Consider the following 19,474-nt stretch of genomic DNA (forward strand, 5'->3'; position numbering starts at 1 on the left):
TATTATTATTGCAAATTCCTTTTCCAAGAAAGTTCATTCAAGTATTATTTTTATTATTGATTGATTCTATTTAGAGTATAATATAACATTAATATTTATCCAACTTTATTATATTTTTCAGTCTTCTCTGATAGACACATTACGCTGTTATTAGCTATCTTTCTTTATTTCTTTTTTAGGTTTATATTGGATTTAACTTCCCTCTCTACTAGGAATTAAATTATGTTGATATATATGAATTATTTTAAAACATTAATTTTTTTTAATCATTTTATTTATTTTTAGACTTGAATTCTAAATTCATTATTATAGTTTTGTTAAATTTAAATACGATTTTTTATATCGAAATTTAGACTTTACAATGGTGCATCTTGACTCATTATATAGCTATACTTTGCAATTAACAAGTTTATAACTAATACAAGTTTAAATTGTCATTTTCCATATATTATTTTATATATGATTTTATTTAATATATTTTATTTTAATATAATACATTAAACAAAATACAAATAACAATTTACATCGTCCATCCTAGTATATATTTATGTTAAAAATAATTGTATAAAAATTTAATAATTTATTCAATTAAAATAATAAAATATATATAATGTCTAAAATGATTCTAATTTTGGGCAGTGATCCATATTATTTAGTTATTATAACACCGCAACTTTTATAAATATTTTTTTAACGTTCATCGTATAATTATATATTACTAGGAAAATTTTCGTACGAGGATAAAAATATATTATTACAACGTCCCGCGTTCATCAAATTTGGTGTTGAATTTAAAATATAAAGTATTATTAGCCTAGTTAGTTGGTATAAAGAGTTACACTTGTTTTTGTTAGGTTGCGAGTTCAAAACATACCTATAAAATTTTTAATTTTATTTTTAACCGTTTTAAGTTTATGGACGGGTCAACCCAAAATCCGACCCAAATATTCATTTACTCTTACATATATATATCCAAATTAAGACCCAGCAATCCAGACACTTTCTAAATTAAGCATCATTATATATATATATATATATATATATATATATATATATATATATATATATATATATATATATATATATATATATATATATATATATATATATATATATATATATATATATATATATATATATATATATATATATTAGTTTATTAAAAATGTCCCGTATTTATCAAATTTGGTGTTGAATTTAAAATATAATGTGTTATTAGCTTAGTTGGTTAAAGAGTTATACTTGTTTTGGTTAGGTTGCGTGTTCACCACAGCACTCGACCCGATAATCCGAACACTTTCAAAATTAAACATCATTTTATATATATATATATATATATATATATATATATATATATATATATATATATATATATATATATATTTTGTATCGTAGTTAGTGTCGAGTCGTACTTAACCATTATGGTCTATAAAGGGCAAAATTTAAATTTAAAGTGTAAACGTGTATTATGACTATTCAAATTCATATAGTTAACAATATATGTGGAGTTGGGCTAACCCACTCTTATATAAATTATAAAGTTACAAATAATAAAATTAAAGTTCAAATTGTCAGGTAATATATTAATATATTTAATTTTAATTTTAATTTTTATATAATGTATTTAATTTTAATATAATTATATATTAAAATAAAAATATATTATTTAAACATTAAAATAAAATATATGACATTAATTTTAAATAAAATACAATACAGTAAAACAAAATGGAAACGTTATATCCTATTATATATTTATGTTAAAAGTAATTGTATAATTTTTTAATAATTTAGTCAAATAAATTATAAAATAAATAGTGAATATAAAGATTCTAAATTTGAGTAGAGGATTTATATTTAGTTATTATAACACCACAATTTTTATAAATATTTTAATTATTTTAAAATTAATATAATTATAAATCATTTATGTGTCATTCTCGTGATGTAGCTATCAAGTCGTGCGCAATATGATTATTCAAATTTATTTCTTAATCATTTGAAGTGTGCAGACTTAACTCAATATATAACTATATTTTGAAATTACGAATTCATAAATAATAAAAGTTTAAATTATAATTTTTTATTTAGTATATTTTATCTTAATTTGTATTTAATTTATTTTATTTTAATACATTATAAATTAAATATTATACATTAAAATAAATTATATAAACATTAAATTAAATATATTACATAAAACAATTTGCATCATCCTAGTATATACTTATGTTAAAATAAAACATATAACATAATTTAATCAATAAAAAAATTAAGTGTCTAAATGATCCTAAATTTGGATAAGATATATATATTTAGTCATTGTAATACCACAATTTTTAATAATAATTTAATTTTTGTAAAATATAATCATATAATTATATATCATGTTTGTGACATTAGTGTAGTGGTGCATAATGAGTATTAAATGCATGCCGTGAATGTGTCAATTTGTACCGATCCTAACAAGTATATAACTATATTTTGAATTGATGAAGTTATAAGAAATATAAGTTTAAAGTATCATTTTCTATGTAATGCATTTTATTTAATAATTTCACTTTTAACTTGAAATTTTAGAAAGGTTATAAGATAATGTTATATTTATGTTGTTTTAGGGAATTTATAAGTATTTAAATTGGTTCATCACTACATACTAATTATAGAAAATTTAATCTACACTATAGTAGATAGATGAAAAAGAAATTAAGGTTTAGCACATCATAATCAATCAATTTTATCCAGAATCAAACAAGAGAAAATAAGGTTATATTAATACGTGTTAGTTGTAGTCTATTATATCTAACTTATAGTTTAATTTGGCCAAAACCTCATTTTCTAGTTTATAAATAATGTCTACAATTCAACCCATCTAAAAAATAACAATATTTTTTAATTACTCACATAATCATCCGACTGTATAAATTGTTATTAACAATAAAATATGAAAACAATTATTATTTGCAGTGTACCGTTGCTTTACTTTTTCATCATCAGTCATCACACACTAACACTTGTGCAAGGATCAAATAACTTCAATGAAAATTCATAATTTTATCTCTGAAATGATATATCAAAAATAAAAAAATAAAAAAATAAAAAAATCCAACAATAAATTTATTAATTATGTTATTTATTTATTTTTTATTTATGTTTTCTTTGTTTAGTTGTGGAATACCCTCACATCAACTTCGGAATCTATTATTGCATCTCTCCCCCAACTTTTGTTATGAGGTCAAAGATTTTTTGGGGTCTAATATTAATGAAAAAAATAATTAAATAGAAAGATATCAGTTCATGTAACCTTGTTGTGTGAAAAAGAGTCAAATTGAAGAGGTGTATCTCACTGCCATTATAAAATCTTTGTACTTCAAAAAGTTATTATTATTATTATTATTAATTTCTTTTTTAATTTAGGAAGATAGTAAAGTCACATTCTCCATTGTTTTCACTTTAATTTCAGATTTAATTTCAGACTTTATTAGTAAGAATTGAAACTCTAATTTTCCCTTAAAACACTATCAAACTTGAACTACTTAAACCTAAAAATTATTATAAACTATTATTTTATCAAACAAATATTAAAAAAAAACTCAATAAAAATTCAAAAACAACTCAAAAACAACTCAACAACAAATAAACTTTGAACTTCATTGTGCATGGATTAAAGATATGCTTAAGAGTGTTAATATTATTCTTAGATTGTTTAATTGTAGCTAATGTAAGCCTTTTTGGTATCTTTGGTCTCATTGGTTTTGTTTACATCAAAATTGAAATATAATTTTCTTAGCATTCTTGACTTACCCATGCAAGTTCTCCAAATTTATGTATCTTCCAACAATCTTAATCTTAAGTATGGATAGAACTAACCAAAAATTGGATTTAGAGTCTTATAAGAAAAATTAGGAGGACTTATATTTAATGTAAGAAAAATAATGTTTTGGAAAATAATTATATTGTTGAGTTCTTCTGAATTGAGGTACAATGACAAGGAATATTGAACAAAAGAAAACTATATATTTTTAGTATATAATCTTGATTTAAGGAAATAAGATTAAAACAAAAAATAATTTGATTTATTGTCATGGTAATATTATTAGGAAAATATTATGACAATATTTTGGAAACTCTTTTCCAAGATATTAAAAAAAATGGACAACAGATAAGCATGTGGCCCGCAAACACACTTAACCATTTAACTAAGCGTATAACTTCCCGCTTGACGGGCTCAAACTCAAGACTAGCGACAAAAAAGAGGTGGATATCCCCAACCTCCTTGAGAGGTCCTGAGTTCGAGTCCGTCAGGCGGCAAGTTCTGCGCCTAATTAAATGGTTAAGTGTGTTTGCGGGCTATGTGCTTAACCTCCTTGTGGTCACATTTCTATCCCCTCTTCTATCCTAACAACAACAAAATGTGGATATTCTCACCCTAAGTTCCTGGGTTCGAGCCCGTCATTCGGTAAGTTCTGCGTCTAGTTAAATAATTAAGTGTGTTTGCGGGCTACATGCTTAATCTGTTGTCCCATTTTCATCCCCTCTTCTAGCCTAGCGGCAACAAGAGGTGAATATGCTCACCCCAAGGTCCTGGGTTTGAGCCCATCAGGCAGCAAGTTCTGCGTCTGGTTAAATGGTTAAGTGTGTTTGTGAGATACATGCTTAATCCGTTGTCTCAATCCTCTCTTCTAGCCTAGCGACAACAAGAGATGAATATTCTCAGCCTCCTTGAGAGGTCTTGGGTTCGAGCCCGTCAGGAGACAAGTTCTACGCCTAGTTAAATGGTTAAGTATGTTTGCGAGCTATGTACTTAACCCCTTATGGCTTTTATCCCCTCTTCTAGCCTAGCGGTAATAAGAGGTGGATATCCCCAACCTCCTTGAAAGGTCTTGGGTTCGAGCCTGTCAAGCGACAAGTTCTGCGCCTGGTTAAATGGTTAAGTGTGTTTACATGTTATGTGCCAAGATATTAGTGTTGACCTAGTTGAGACTTATTTAAATATGTAGTCGAACACTTTAGAAAGCCAAAGTCTTTGCCATGAAAGTATGATTTCCAATCTCAGTTCGGTGTCTGTTAGGGTTTCGGGGAACCGAGTGTTATATAAATTAATGTCATAACCCTAATCTTTCATGATGTAATATTTATTATAATTTCCTCAATAATATTATCTCTTTTTGGTGAACATGACCAAGTTTTATCTTGGTAAACCACGTTAAAATTTGTGCCTTTTTTTATTGCTTACGTCATCTCTCGTATTTTTGTTATAACAAACTAGTATCAGAGCGATGTTAAGTCGATTATATGTTTTTCTTCAATTGAGATGGCAACAATAATCATTAAAATCGACAAGTTCATAAGGAAAAACATTTTTAACTTATGGAAGATCAAGATGCAGGCTTTGTTGAAACAATAGGGATTACAGGGGCGCTGAAAGTGCCGACAAGAGCAAAAATAACCGGTGAGATGACCATTCTAGAGAAGAAGACACAATTAAAATTTTGTGCCTTACCGATGATGACATCATTGAAATATCAAATAAGGAGAAGACCGATGTGTTATGGTTGAAGTTGGAGAGCCTCTACACGATAAAGTCGGTCACCAACAAGTTACTTATAAAACAACGTCTGTTCATCCAACAGATGTAGAAAGATACAATAAGTCATAAATACACTAGGCCTTCCCTTGATTCGAGGAATCTACGCCACAAGGCAACTGGTATAATTGTAGACATTCAAACCTCAGGTTTTTACCAACGGAGGTAATGGACGAGAGAAAATAAGAAGTATACCATGTTGTACTTCAAAGGGTCCTAAGTCGAATGATGTCTATAATTACTATAAAGAGTTTTTCTGTTCATTTGAGTTTGATAAGTTCTGTAAGGATGCATAAATCGCTCATTTTTACATGGTCATGCATTCATCACATCAGAATGGTATAAATAAGAGGATGAATCAAACATGAATAAAGAGAGAGAGATGTATGCTCTATACTAGAAAGCTATATCGAATGTTTTTGGGCAGCGACAATGACTAAAACACGTTAATTGCTAAATTATATGTCATCTCTACATTGGTGATGTGAGGTATGTAGAAGAAAGTAATAGTGTTGATAAACAAATGGATTTACAGTTTCCCTATAAGAAGAGTAAGAACACCACGTTGAGAATAAGTGTCCATAGCCTAAATCATTAGATTCTCAACCGTCATAAGTTATTCATTACAGTATAGCTAAATAGAAGCTACGGAGGATTAGAGTTAACCAACCTCAAAGATACAATTATGAAGATATGATTGGTTTTACACTACATGTTATTATTGTGGAGGAAGTGGATACATCATAACTACCCACCTACAAAGAAACTGTATTTGGTTTTGAAGCTACAAAATGGTTTACAATAATGATAATATTCAAGTTAATGTGGAGATTTGTTGAGTATACTTGAATATTTGGGTTAACAAAAAAGATGTTAAGTTGTCTTAAAGACAACTCTAGACTAGAATAGAGAGACGATAAAATATATGGGTCATCTCAAGCATTGAATAATGTATATGAACATTAACTAATGCATTTTGGTATTCTGACATTGACTAATGTATTTGGGCACCTCTAACATTGACTAATTCATATAAGTCATCTCTGATATTGACGAATGTATATAGGATATCTAGTTTTGAATAATACATTTAAGTCATCTCTAGCACTAACAAATGCATTTAGACCATCTGACATTGACTAATGCATCTATGTCATCTCTAACAACAAGTAATGCATATAGACCATATATGACATTGAGTAATGCATCTGTTCCACCTCTAGTATTGACTAATGCATCTGAGTCATATCTAGCATTGATAAATTAATTTGGGTCATCCGACATTGATTAATGCATCCGGGTCATCCAACATTGACGAATGCATTTGGGCCATGCATCATTGACGAATGCGTCTAGGCCATCCGACATCGAAGAGTGCATTTAGGTCCAACATCGAGTGCATATGGGTCATCTGACATCAACGAGTGGATTTGAGTTACCCAACATCGACGAGTGCATCTAGACCATTCGGAATCGACGAGTCCATATAGTCCATCCAACATTGGCGAGTTCATCTGGGCCATCTGACATCAACAAATGCATTTGGGCCATCCGACATCGACGAATATATCTAGGCTATCTAGCATTGAGGAAGGCATCTGTTAAGTTGTCTTAGCCTTTTAAGGCAACTTTGGATCTGAGAGAGGAGATATAATATGAGCATTGATTAATGCATTTGGGGAATTTGAGAGAGTTCAAGTAAATGTAGAGAATTGTTGAGTTGTCTTAAAATACTGGTGCAAGGAAAAAGAATATTGAACAAAAGGAAACTATATCTTTTTGGTGTATAATGATTTAAAAAATAAGATTAACACAAAATGAAATTTGATCTTTTGTTATGATAATATATAATTAAGAAAACATATTGATAATATTTTAAAGGCTCTTTATTAAGATATTAGTATTGACCTAGTTGAGACTTATTTAAATTTATAGTCGTACACTATAGGCAGTTGAAATCTTTACCTTAAGAGTATCTAATCCATGTTCTGTATCTGTTAAAGTTTCAAAGGACCGAGTGTTATATAAATTTGTGTCATAATAGTCTGTCATGATGTAATCTTTATTTTGATCTCTTTAATAATAATATTTTTATGGGTAGATGTAGCCAAATTTTATTTTGGTGAACCATGTTAAAGCCGTGTCTTTTTATTGTTTACGTCATCACTTGTATTTTCGTTTCAATATATATATATATTTTAAATTTGGATATATAAATATTTAGACAATATTAATTATTTTTGGTAGAAGTATGAGAATAAAGTTAGTATATGTTATTTTTAGGGACCGTAATTTTGTATTCATACTTTATATCGTATCAAAAGTTTCAATATATGAAAATTAATACATTTACCGTACCTTGATTTCGGTATGATATCGGTATTATACCGTTGATATTGAAAATATATATTTACTTAAACAAAAAAAACCAATTCCATATAGTTATTACATAAATGTGAGACAAAAATAAAAATAAAATATTTATTTTAAAAATCTAACATTTTAGAGACGAACAAAAGTTAAAAACTAAATTTTCTTACAAAGACTAGAGCTAACATAAATAAACATAAGTATAGTTTTCAAGTTAGACTAAAGTGGATGCGAGAAAGTCGATCCAAAACAGTCTTCAATCGCATTTGTATATGTAAATATTTTTTTTTATAAATTGGTAATACACTCCATTTTTAGCAGTTACATGAAGTTTTAATTTTGAATTGTTCCTACTCTCTTTCGGGCTATGAACTCTTGTGTTTCAGATTTCGTTGTGTTTTTTATTTTAGATAAACTTGACAAATTAAACCATATTGAGTCTCTTTTGAAATAAAAAACAAACACTTTATAGTGAAATTAAATTAATTTTATATCTCGTAAAATAAAATATCTAAAAATTGCATATATTAAATACTATATTTTGATTTTTAAAAATTAATGAAATAAAACTATTAAGATTAGAGAAACAAAATAGATATTTGAAACTTAAGCCTCAAATATATTCAAAAATTAAAATAAATATTGGTTGATTCGTTGATCACCGTTTGATCTTACTCAAAATTTCATAATGGCTACATTAACCTAATTTCTAAAAAGGAAATTAATAATTATTTATAATTTAATTACACATTATTTATTTATTTATAATTTGTATAAATAAATATATATTTTTTTAATTTATAAATATTATTTCGGTATTTTGGTATATATCGATATACCTAAAATTTAAAAATCTTATACTAATTTCGGTATTGGTGTCAAAGTTTAATTAATATTTTTGGTATACCGAAAAAATCAATAATTTTAACATTTTGTCGTACAATATTTTGATATACTGTAAATATCCGTAATTTTCCACATAATTATTTTAATAACAAGATAGCACAATGGTAAGAGTCGTCTTAAAAGACCAAAATGTCACGTGTTCGATTTCAACTGGAAGCATTGAGATTAAGAGGGGTATCATGGTTGTGGGTGTCATTCTAGTTCTCCTTTAATTCAAAAAAAATAAAATTACATGGTATTTTGAATAATTTTACACTTAGTATAAATTTTTATTCATATTTAATTTATGAGCCGTGATAGGGCAACGCAAATGAGAACAAAAGCAATGCTACGAATCTGACGTGGTTTGTCACTTGTGTAGGAGAGAGAAATAAAAAAATCTCCATATGACCATTTTTTCGAAAAAAATATAATATTTTTTCTCTCATGCACATTACATGGCAATGTCCAGGACAAAATTATTCCGAACATGGTCATTTTCCCGAAAGAAAAAAAAATAATGATTCACCATAATATTGATGATATAACAATATCTATAAAAAACTAACATAAACCTTGAAAAGTGATAATTGTTTTTGTATGAATAAAGTTTGTCCATGAAGATATGCCACTTTGACTTCGAAGATCAATCACTTTTGGGATTTCAGTTTGATCAAATTTAATATTATTGATCATCAAAATAAGACATTTTATGTACCATATGAATGTAAATAGCTTTCTTATTGACAAATAAAACACCAATGGCTCAAAACCTAAAATTTGCCACAAGGACTATCAGAGGTCGAAAGGAAAGGTCCTGTTCAGTTTGCAGATAACTGCCAAAATGAGAAAGGTTGTTACATAAAATGTACTTCTAAGCAATTGCCTCATGATCTATCTATATGAAGAAGAAATCACGCAACGAAAGGGACTCTTAGTCTTATTTATACAAATGATACTTCGAACTTGGAACCAGCATGAAAATATTAATGATACTTCATTATTTTTGAGTTGTTCTTGAGTTGTTAGGATATAAATAGGAAGGCACTTAGCTGGCAGAATAAAAAAATAGAGGCGAAAAGCCTTAATATTTTTATTAGGATTTCTTTATTTAATTGAGAGTCCTTATTTATGGAAACATATTTGATTATTAAAATTACATACTAAGTTAATAATGAAAATATTATCAAAAACATATATTTTTTATATAATACTTAATATTAAAATATTTTAAATAAAAATTATGTAATAGGTTTGAATGTGTAGTCTTCTTTCTTACCCTCACCGTTTTGGAAACTATTAATCATTGAACTTCTCTTCAACTAAATTTTAATTAAACATAATTTAATTCACTATTTCATCAATTAAATCATTCAATTCATTAAAATAAATTACTGAATATTATTTACTTATAAAAATTAAATTATCATTATAAATTAATATATTTTAAAATATTTTTACCAAAAACTACTCACCTTCTCAAAATTACCACACTTAACAATTTTAAAAACAAAAATTAATATATATATATATATATATATCACATAACAATGTTAAAAACAAAAATTAATATTATTTAAATATTAATAAAAAACACTCTAAGAGCATTCTCTCTCTCTCTATATAATTTTAAATAGAAATATGGCATGTTCAAACTAAAGAGGTTTATCTCATTAACCTACCGTTACAAAACCTCTGTATTTACAAAAAAAATAAAATAAAAAATAATAAAATATCCACACCATAATTGTCACTTTAAACTATGTTATACTCACAAAACCTTTTTTTTATTATAAAATATTTTTTTATCAAACAAATATTTTTAAAAAAACTCAATAAAATTTCAAAATAACCCAAACAACAAATAAGCTCACTTCATTGTCTATGGATTGAAGATATGCATAAAAGTGTTGATATGAATCTTACATGGCTTATATTTAGTACAAGCCTTTTTTTGAATCTTTAGTCTAATTGGTTTTGTTTACATCAAAATTGAAACATAGTTTTCTTAGTATTCTTCACTCCATTGTTGAAACTTTCTCAGTTATGGTAGAATATAACACAAATGAAATAGGATAAGTAATTTAAATAGTATCTTGATACCATTGATTAAATTTAGCTCCTCGTATCAGTGTTAATATTAGTATCAATACACAAAAGAAAATTAATAGTTTATTAAGAAGTGTTAGTTGGAATTGAATATATCTCACTTATAATTCTCTAATTCAGCTAGAACCTCCTCTTGTTGTCTGTAAATCATGTCTATAATTCTCCATATCTAAAAAAACAAAAACATTTACCAATTACTCACTTAATCATCTAACCATATTAATTGGTCATATCAATAGAAATGACTAAACAAAACTATTATTACTTGCAGAGTACCACCACTGCCTATACTATACGGTCTCCATCATCCGACACACTAACGATTGTCCAAGTATCAAAAGAACTCCAATGAAATTCACAACTTTACCTCTGAATTGATACATCCAAAATAAATGAATAGAAAATGAAAGAAAGAAATACAATAATAAGTTTCTTACTTATGGCCACAATGATTGAATAATAAGCCCGATGAACAATCTGCTGATCCACCGAGTTCTTGCATTACACCTGAAAGTATCGGTGGCACCAATAGAGACAGGGGTCTAACTATTGATGACAACTCCTGGAAAACGGTTTGATAGAAATCCTATTAGGGATTAATATTAATTTCTATTCTTCATAAACCTTTGCAAACTCTTGAAGCGATTCAGGTGCGAAAACGTTTGTTTGGGTTTGAAGCTAAGAACAAGTGAAAGAATGAAGGACATAATGTAAAAGACACAGAGAGTTGTTTATGGATGTTCGTAGCAAAACTCTCCTACGTCACCCCTTCTTCCAACCACCGAAAGGATTCACTATACTTCTCTTTGAATCAAATACAGTTTCAGTGCTAACTAACTGTTGAACATAACAGACTCTATTCAACTCACAGAAGGTTTAAGAATATAACTCAACTAGATATAGTTTTGATTCAATCTCTCTCTTGATGTACAAACTCAGTAAGTAAACAAGTGAGCAATTCGAAAGATTGATTGTAAGTCCGGCAGCTCGCCCGTTATCCTTGAAGATCTTTAAATAGAGAACAGGTACCAACGGTCGAATCTTATACATTGACACGTAGCAATCACCCATTGGACAACCTCCATAGTACACAGGTACAACAGACACTGTGCACAAAGATCGTGGCCGTACCAATCTGGTAGTGCGCCCAATATTTTTCTAGAATTGTCCTACAAGAAACAAGTAGTGGAAAGAATATTTGCTTACGTGGCATTCATTCATTGGATGCAACTGACTATCGTACGGATCTGCACGGATTAGTGGAGCAGGAGTAGCGTACAGCTAGTTGATCGTGGGTAGACGGATGTTAACTTCAAGCAACTACTGAAGCGAAGAATTAGACGTGCTCCATTAGACTGCCAAGTCTAATAAAGTTAAACGCCCCCGTCTAATATCAGGATCCATTAGACCACCAAGTCTAACGGAGTTAAACTGGACATCTAACTACGTGTCCCTTTAGACTAGTCTGAAGGAGTTAGACTCCCCGTGTCTAACTTTCATCTGTTAGACGACACGTCTAATTACGTCTTTTAGACTGCACGTCTAACTACGTCTGTTAGACTGCACGTCTAACTACGTATCTACACGTCTAACTACGTCTGCTAGACTGCACGTCTAACTACGTATCTGTTAGACTACACGTCTAACTACGTCTGTTAAACTGCACGCCTAACTATGTCTCTGTTAGACTGTACGTCTAACTACGTCTGTTAGACTGCATGTCTAACTACGTATCTGTTAGACTGCACGTCTAATGAACCTGATTCAAGCTAAGTCTAACTTAGAACGTTTTGATGCACCTGCACAAAAACAATTAGACGACTTAGTTTCATTCCTATTTAAGTTTTACACAAGTTCATCATCAAAATACCGTTAATTAAAATAATTTGACCCTCAGTCAAAATAATTTGACCTAACAATTTCCCCCTTTTTGACGATGTTAAAACTTTGCATAATTAATTGGATAAAACAGGAACTCATAAAATTAAAGAAAAAATGATACTTGTTCGCAAACTACAGAAATAGGTTCCAAAAACCAATATTCCAAAAACCAAGTTTAATAACCAACAAAAGATAGTTTAGAAGAAGAGAGATTATTGATCTTCCCTTTTCACGATTGGATAATTGAATCCATCACCGCTCAGAAGGTTTTGAAATGGAGGGAGAGAATGGCCACCACGACCACCTCTTCCACCGCTTCCACCACCACGATCACCGCTGCGACCTCCACCTCTTTTGGTTGGTCTGCAACTTCCTTCATCAGTTGGTTTTTTCTTGGATTTGGTGCCGGCCGAAATGCCTCCTCTACTGCTACCACCGCCTCTAAAACTTCCTTCCCCCTTTTTAACATTATCATCGTCACGGGAAATGAGATTCTTCTCTTTATTAGTAGCAGCTTCAGCATCTTCAACAGCTTGAATTTGTCTTGCAAAGGAATCAGTTTGTTCCATTCGCTTAGCATCAGCTCTATTCATATGACCTTGAACCTCAACCATTTGACTTTGAATCAAGCTTACTCCAGCCATAAATTCTTGATGAAGTTCAATGTTGAATTTCCTTTCGCAATCAAACATATTGGACTGCCGTTTGAACAGGTTCTTTTTGAATTTGGAGTAGGTTTTGTTGAGGACGTTGATCTCATACGTGTTCCTCTACATAGTCTTCTCCATTTCTTTACGAGTTTCAATGAGAGAGGTAAATTCCTTATTGTTTGATCTTTGATTCTTTTCGATTTTCATCATTTTGGATTACAAGTCCAAAACAGTCTTCTGAAGAGTGCTCATCATTTCTGCCATAGACTTTAATAGTTTTGCACCTCCAACGGATATTCCTTCATTTGATGAAACTTCTTGAGAGTCGGCGGGAGCGGTCCGAATAGGACTGACATGAGTGTGAACCTGCAAGGACTGTTCTGGTTCATCCTCCTAAGAAACATCTTTAAACTTTTTTTCATCACCCAGAATATCTTCACACACCTTGTGAATCTGATCAGACGGACCATCAGAGTGAAGAGGATGATTAACAACATTCTCATGAATGTTCGCAATTGTAATTACCGGAGTCGGTCGAGGAATATCTTCAGAACTTTCAGATGACGTATCATTGTTGTCTTGTTCCCCCTCAGCAGAAGAACTCTTGACATATTCCTTTTCTGTTGAGGGTTCCCCCTCAGAATCTGCTTCAATAGGCTGACTAGCTTCAGCCTCCTTCACTAGAGATGCCTCTGATTCGAGAACAGGGGATTCCAGCACATCTTCTTCCTGAGTTCCAATTTGTTGAACGGGTTCGATATTGATCTCTTCTTCTTCAATTATTGGATCAGATTGAACTGGTTCCTCTGACTGTTCAATTCTAGGTTGAGCCATAAAGCATTTTTCTTCAACAGACAAACTTCCTAGTTCAATGAGATGAGCAGCGACTTGATCATCTTCCGAAAGAATTAGATCAAAATCATCAGAAATTTGCATCGGATCATCTTCATCTGAAGAGTTACCGAATGGATTTACCCTTGAGCAATCTACTTCATGAACATACCTGAGAACGATTGAGGTGTAGTCCTGCATAATGTCACCAAGTTTCTTCAAAGCCTTCTTCTCTGCTTTAGCATTCTTTTCCAAAGGATTGAAAGTTGCTTTTCTTGCTTCGAGTATTGGAAAAAGAGCCCGACCTATAAGATTGGCTTCAACCAACTCCTTTCTCTTTAGAGCTTCATAAACCTCAGAAGTTTTAGTCCATTTCAGGACTCTCTTTTCAATGTTGACCAGCTTAAACCATTTCTCGCTTATTCCTCTTCTTTTGATGACTTTATCATACCTATTGGACATACTGTTCATAACCCAGGTATTGAAGATATTGATCTTCGTAGTAGCTTTTATGTTGGCCTGATCCATCATTAAGTTTACGGTACACGTTGCCTCTAAGACCTCCTCATTAGAATTGGTTGCAATTTCCTTGACTTTTCCAATAACCTCAACAGGTTTTGGAGTAGGCCTCGGTTCTCCGATGGTTATACCAACAACTCTTCTGGTGGATCTCATTATCTCATGAGGAGTAAGGGTTTTTCAAAGAGCTCAGACAGAGCGTTAGACTGGACTATCTTTCTTGTCACTACAGACTCTACTTAAACTTATTTGGGTACTAGAGGCTCTTCATTTGGCAAAGAAAGAGCTTGTTCAGACATGACAACAACAGCAGAGGTATGAACAACATTCTGCTCTATTTTGGTAATAACGGTAGCTTCAGCAACTACTGGATCAGGTTGACGGACAGGAGATGGAATCTTGACAAGATTTTCAATATTTGGACCAACTGGCTCAACAGTTGGCCCGATAGCAGGTTCCACTAACGGAACAGAAACAGACACATCTTGTTCCAACACATGAACATTAAACTTAGGCACTTCGGCCTGAGATGGAGTAAGGGTTACCTTGGACGAAGCCTTCAAAGATATAGATGCCCTTGGCGCCTTAGACTTTTCTCCTCTTGAAATGGAAGACTTTGACGGTTTCTCAGTTGGCTTGCGGGGGGAGACAAGGGAGACATCGGGATAGCAGCAAGTGCAGAAGGACCTTGCTTTACACTGTTATCAACTCCCTAGAGTGTTTCTTCGAAGAGCTTTTCTAACTAGTAGAACTAGCCTCTAATTCGTTCACGGTTCTTGCTCTTTTGGCTCCCGTCGAAAGAATAGAAGAAGCCAGTTGCTTAGAACGAGTGACGGATCTTCCACCCGTCTGTTGGCTCGATGCGCCAGATAGAGACTCCTTGGAGTTCTTCATCCGAGTGAGAGTGTTGGAGACGGTGAAGACGTTGAACACTCAGCTAAAATTAATAGGGTCGGAATCCCCCATAGGAGCCACTAAGTGTTCCAGCAATCGGCAGAGTTGAGAAGAAAAGCTCACACTTTCTTCGTTCTTGGAATCAATCGTCGCACACAGGTTCAAGAAGAACGTTGAAGCCCAGTTAAACTGAATACCCTTGGAAATGGCCGTCATATAGTCAAAACGATCTTGACTATAGAGATGGAAAGATCCTGCCCTTCCTTGAAGAGTCTTTGCAACAACATCGTTCAACAAGATGAAATGGGGTTTAAGAACCTTCTTACTCCCATTTAATCTGATTTCTGAACCGTCAGCTGAGAAAACGGTCTTCATTTTCGTAATAATGTTCGAAGGAAGGTTCAGATTGAACGTGTGGCCCTCCGATGGAAGTTCGAAAAACTTCGCATAGGACGCCTCGTTGAAAGAAATAACCGTATTATTCACCGTTGTCGTGACAGAATCGCCAACCATAGTTGCCGATTTAAAGAACTCTCGGACTTCTTTCTCGTAGAAGATGAACAACCAGTCGAGATACTTCCCGAGGCCAGAATACTCCAGAGATCTGAACGTGTCGACCACCTCCTGTTGATCAAACGTATACATGGAGGAAAAATTCACCTACAAAGTACAATGTCCGAGGGTAATCATTTTGTTGCCCATTTTGAGAGAAGATGAACAGACAGAAAATGAACAAGGGTTTTTAGAGAGAAGTTTGGAGAAATCTAGGGTTTTTGAGAGTGGAAACTTTTCAATCACATGCAGGATGTCCTTAAATAGATTTCCAAGAGTCGCATGGCTTAACCATTACTTTTCCTAAGGGTATGACCCATTAATTAGTGTTAGACGTCTTTTCCCATAAAGTCATCATTAATTTTGGGGGTATATAAGTCATTCTCTCTTAACTTGAAAGACACGTGGGAAGAATAATTGCTTACGTGACATTCATTCATTGGATGCAACTGACTATCGTACGGATCTGCACGGATTAGTGGAGCAGAAGTAGCGTACAACTAGTTGATCGTGGGTAGACGGATGTTAACTTCAAGCAACTACTGAAGCGAGTAATTAGACGTGCTCCATTAGACTGCCAAGTCTAATAAAGTTAAACGCCCCCGTCTAATATCAGGATCCATTAGACCACCAAGTCTAATGGAGTTAAACGGGACATCTAACTACGTGTCCCTTTAGACTAGTCTGAAGGAGTTAGACTCCCTGTGTCTAACTTTCATTTGTTAGACGACACGTCTAACTACGTCTGTTAGACTGCACGTCTAACTACGTCTGTTAGACTGCACGTCTAACTACGTATCTACACGTCTAACTACGTCTGTTAGACTGCACGTCTAACTATGTCTCTGTTAGACTGCACGTCTAACTACGTATCTGTTAGACTACACGTCTAACTACGTCTGTTAAACTACACGTCTAACTATGTCTCTGTTAGACTGCACGTCTAACTACGTCTGCTACACTGCATGTCTAACTACGTATCTGTTAGACTACACGTCTAATGAACCTGATTCAAGCTAAGTCTAACTTAGAACGTTTTGATGCACCTGCACAAAAACAATTAGACGACTTAGTTTCATTCCTATTTAAGTTTTACACAAGTTCATCATCAAAATACCGTTAATCAAAATAATTTGACCCTCAGTCAAAATAATTTGACCTAACAATTTCCCCCTTTTTGACGATGTTAAAACTTTGCATAATTAATTCGATTAAATAGGAACTCATAAAATTAAAGAAAAAATGATACTTGTTCGCAAACTACAGAAATAGGTTCCAAAAACCAATATTCCAAAAACAAAGTTTAAAAACCAACAAAAGGTAGTTTAGAAGAAGAGAGATTATTGATCTTCCCTTTTCACGATTGGATAATTGAATCCTTCGCCGCTCAGAAGATTTTGAAATGGAGGGAGAGAACGGCCACCACAACCACCTCTTCCACCGCTTCCACCACCACGATCACCGTTGCGACCTCCACCTCTTTTGGTTGGTCTGCAACTTCCTTCACCAGTTGGTTTTCTCTTGGATTTGGTGCCAGCCGAAATGCCTCCTCTACTGCTACCACCGCCTCTAGAACTTCCTTCCCCCTTTTTAACATTATCATCGTCACGGGAAATGAGATTCTTCTCTTTATTAGTAGAAACTTCAGCATCTTCAACAGCTTGAATTTGTCTTGCAAAGGAATCAGCTTGTTCTATTCGCTTAGCATCAGCTCTATTCATATGACCTTGAACCTCAACCATTTGACTTTGAATCAAGCTTACTCCAGCCATAACTTCTTGATGATGTTCAATGTTGAATTTCCTTTCACAATCAAACATATTGGACTGCCGTTTGAACAGGTTCTTTTTGAATTTGGAGTAGGTTTTGTTGAGGACGTTGATCTCATACGTGTTCCTCAACATAGTCTTCTCCATTTTTTTACGAGTTTCAATTAGAAAGGTAAATTCCTTATTGTTTGATCTTTGATTCTTTTCGATTTTCATCATTTTGGATTACAAGTCCAAAACAGTCTTCTGAAGAGTGCTCATCATTTCTGCCATAGACTTTAATAGTTTTGCACCTCCAACGGATATTCCTTCATTTGATGAAACTTCTTGAGAGTCGGCGGGAGCGGTCCGAATAGGACTAACATGAGTGTGAACCTGCAAGGACTGTTCTGGTTCATCCTCCTAAGAAACATCTTTAAACTTTTTTTCATCACCCAGAATATCTTCACACACCTTGTGAATCTGATCAGACGGACCGTTAGAGTAAAGAGGATGATTAACAACATTCTCATGAATGTTCGTAATTGTAATTACCGGAGTCGGTCGAGGAATATCTTCAGAACTTTCAGATGACGTATCATTGTTGTCTTGTTCCCCCTCAGCGGAAGAACTCTTGACATATTCCTTTTCTGTTGAGGGTTCCCCCTCAGAATCTGCTTCAATAGGCTGACTAGCTTCAGCCTCCTTTACTAGAGATGCCTCTGATTCGAGAACAGGGGATTCCATCACATCTTCTTCCTGAGTTCCAATTTGTTGAACGGGTTCGATATTGATCTCTTCTTCTTCAATTATTGGATCAGATTGAACTGGTTCCTCTGACTGTTCAATTCTAGGTTGAGCCATAAAGCATTTTTCTTCAACAGACAAACTTCCTAGTTCAATGAGATGAGCAGCGGTTTGATCATCTTCCGGAAGAATTAGATCAAACTCATCAGAAATTTGCATCGGATCATCTTCATCTGAAGAGTTACCGAATGGATTTACCCTTGAGCAATCTACTTCATGAACATACCTGAGAACGATTGAGGTATAGTCCTGCATAATGTCACCAAGTTTCTTCAAAGCCTTCTTCTCTGCTTTAGCATTCTTTTCCAAAGGATTGAAGGTTGCTTTTCTTGCTTCGAGTATTGGAAAAAGAGCCCGACCTCTAAGATTGGCTTCAACCAACTCCTTTCTCTTTAGAGCTTCATAAACCTCAGAACTTTTAGTCCATTTCAGGACTCTCTTTTCAATGTTGACCAGCTTAAACCATTTCTCGCTTATTCCTCTTCTTTTGATGACTTTATCATACCTATTGGACATTCTGTTCATAACCCAGGTATTGAAGATATTGATCTTCGTAGTAGCTTTTATGTTGGCCTGATCCATCATTAAGTTTACGGTACACGTTGCCTCTAAGACCTCCTCATTAGAATTGGTTGCAATTG

General features: G+C 32.5%; 1 protein-coding gene across 1 annotated transcript; it reads right to left on the minus strand.

Moving 5' to 3' along the window:
- Positions 1-13,044: 13,044 nt before the first annotated feature.
- On the minus strand, positions 13,045-13,524 carry LOC124930819 (forkhead box protein D1-like). The gene has a single exon (XM_047471183.1). It carries the CDS (start codon positions 13,522-13,524, stop codon positions 13,045-13,047), a length of 480 nt encoding a protein of 159 aa, XP_047327139.1.
- Between the last annotated feature and the right edge of the window lie 5,950 nt (positions 13,525-19,474).

The sequence above is a fragment of the Impatiens glandulifera genome, chromosome 1 (assembly GCF_907164915.1).
Source record: "Impatiens glandulifera chromosome 1, dImpGla2.1, whole genome shotgun sequence".
Lineage (NCBI taxonomy): Eukaryota > Viridiplantae > Streptophyta > Magnoliopsida > Ericales > Balsaminaceae > Impatiens > Impatiens glandulifera.

Bases quoted from the DNA above. Each gene is read 5' to 3' on its own strand.
- LOC124930819 (XM_047471183.1), bottom strand. From the start codon at position 13,524: ATGTTTGATTGCGAAAGGAAATTCAACATTGAACTTCATCAAGAATTT.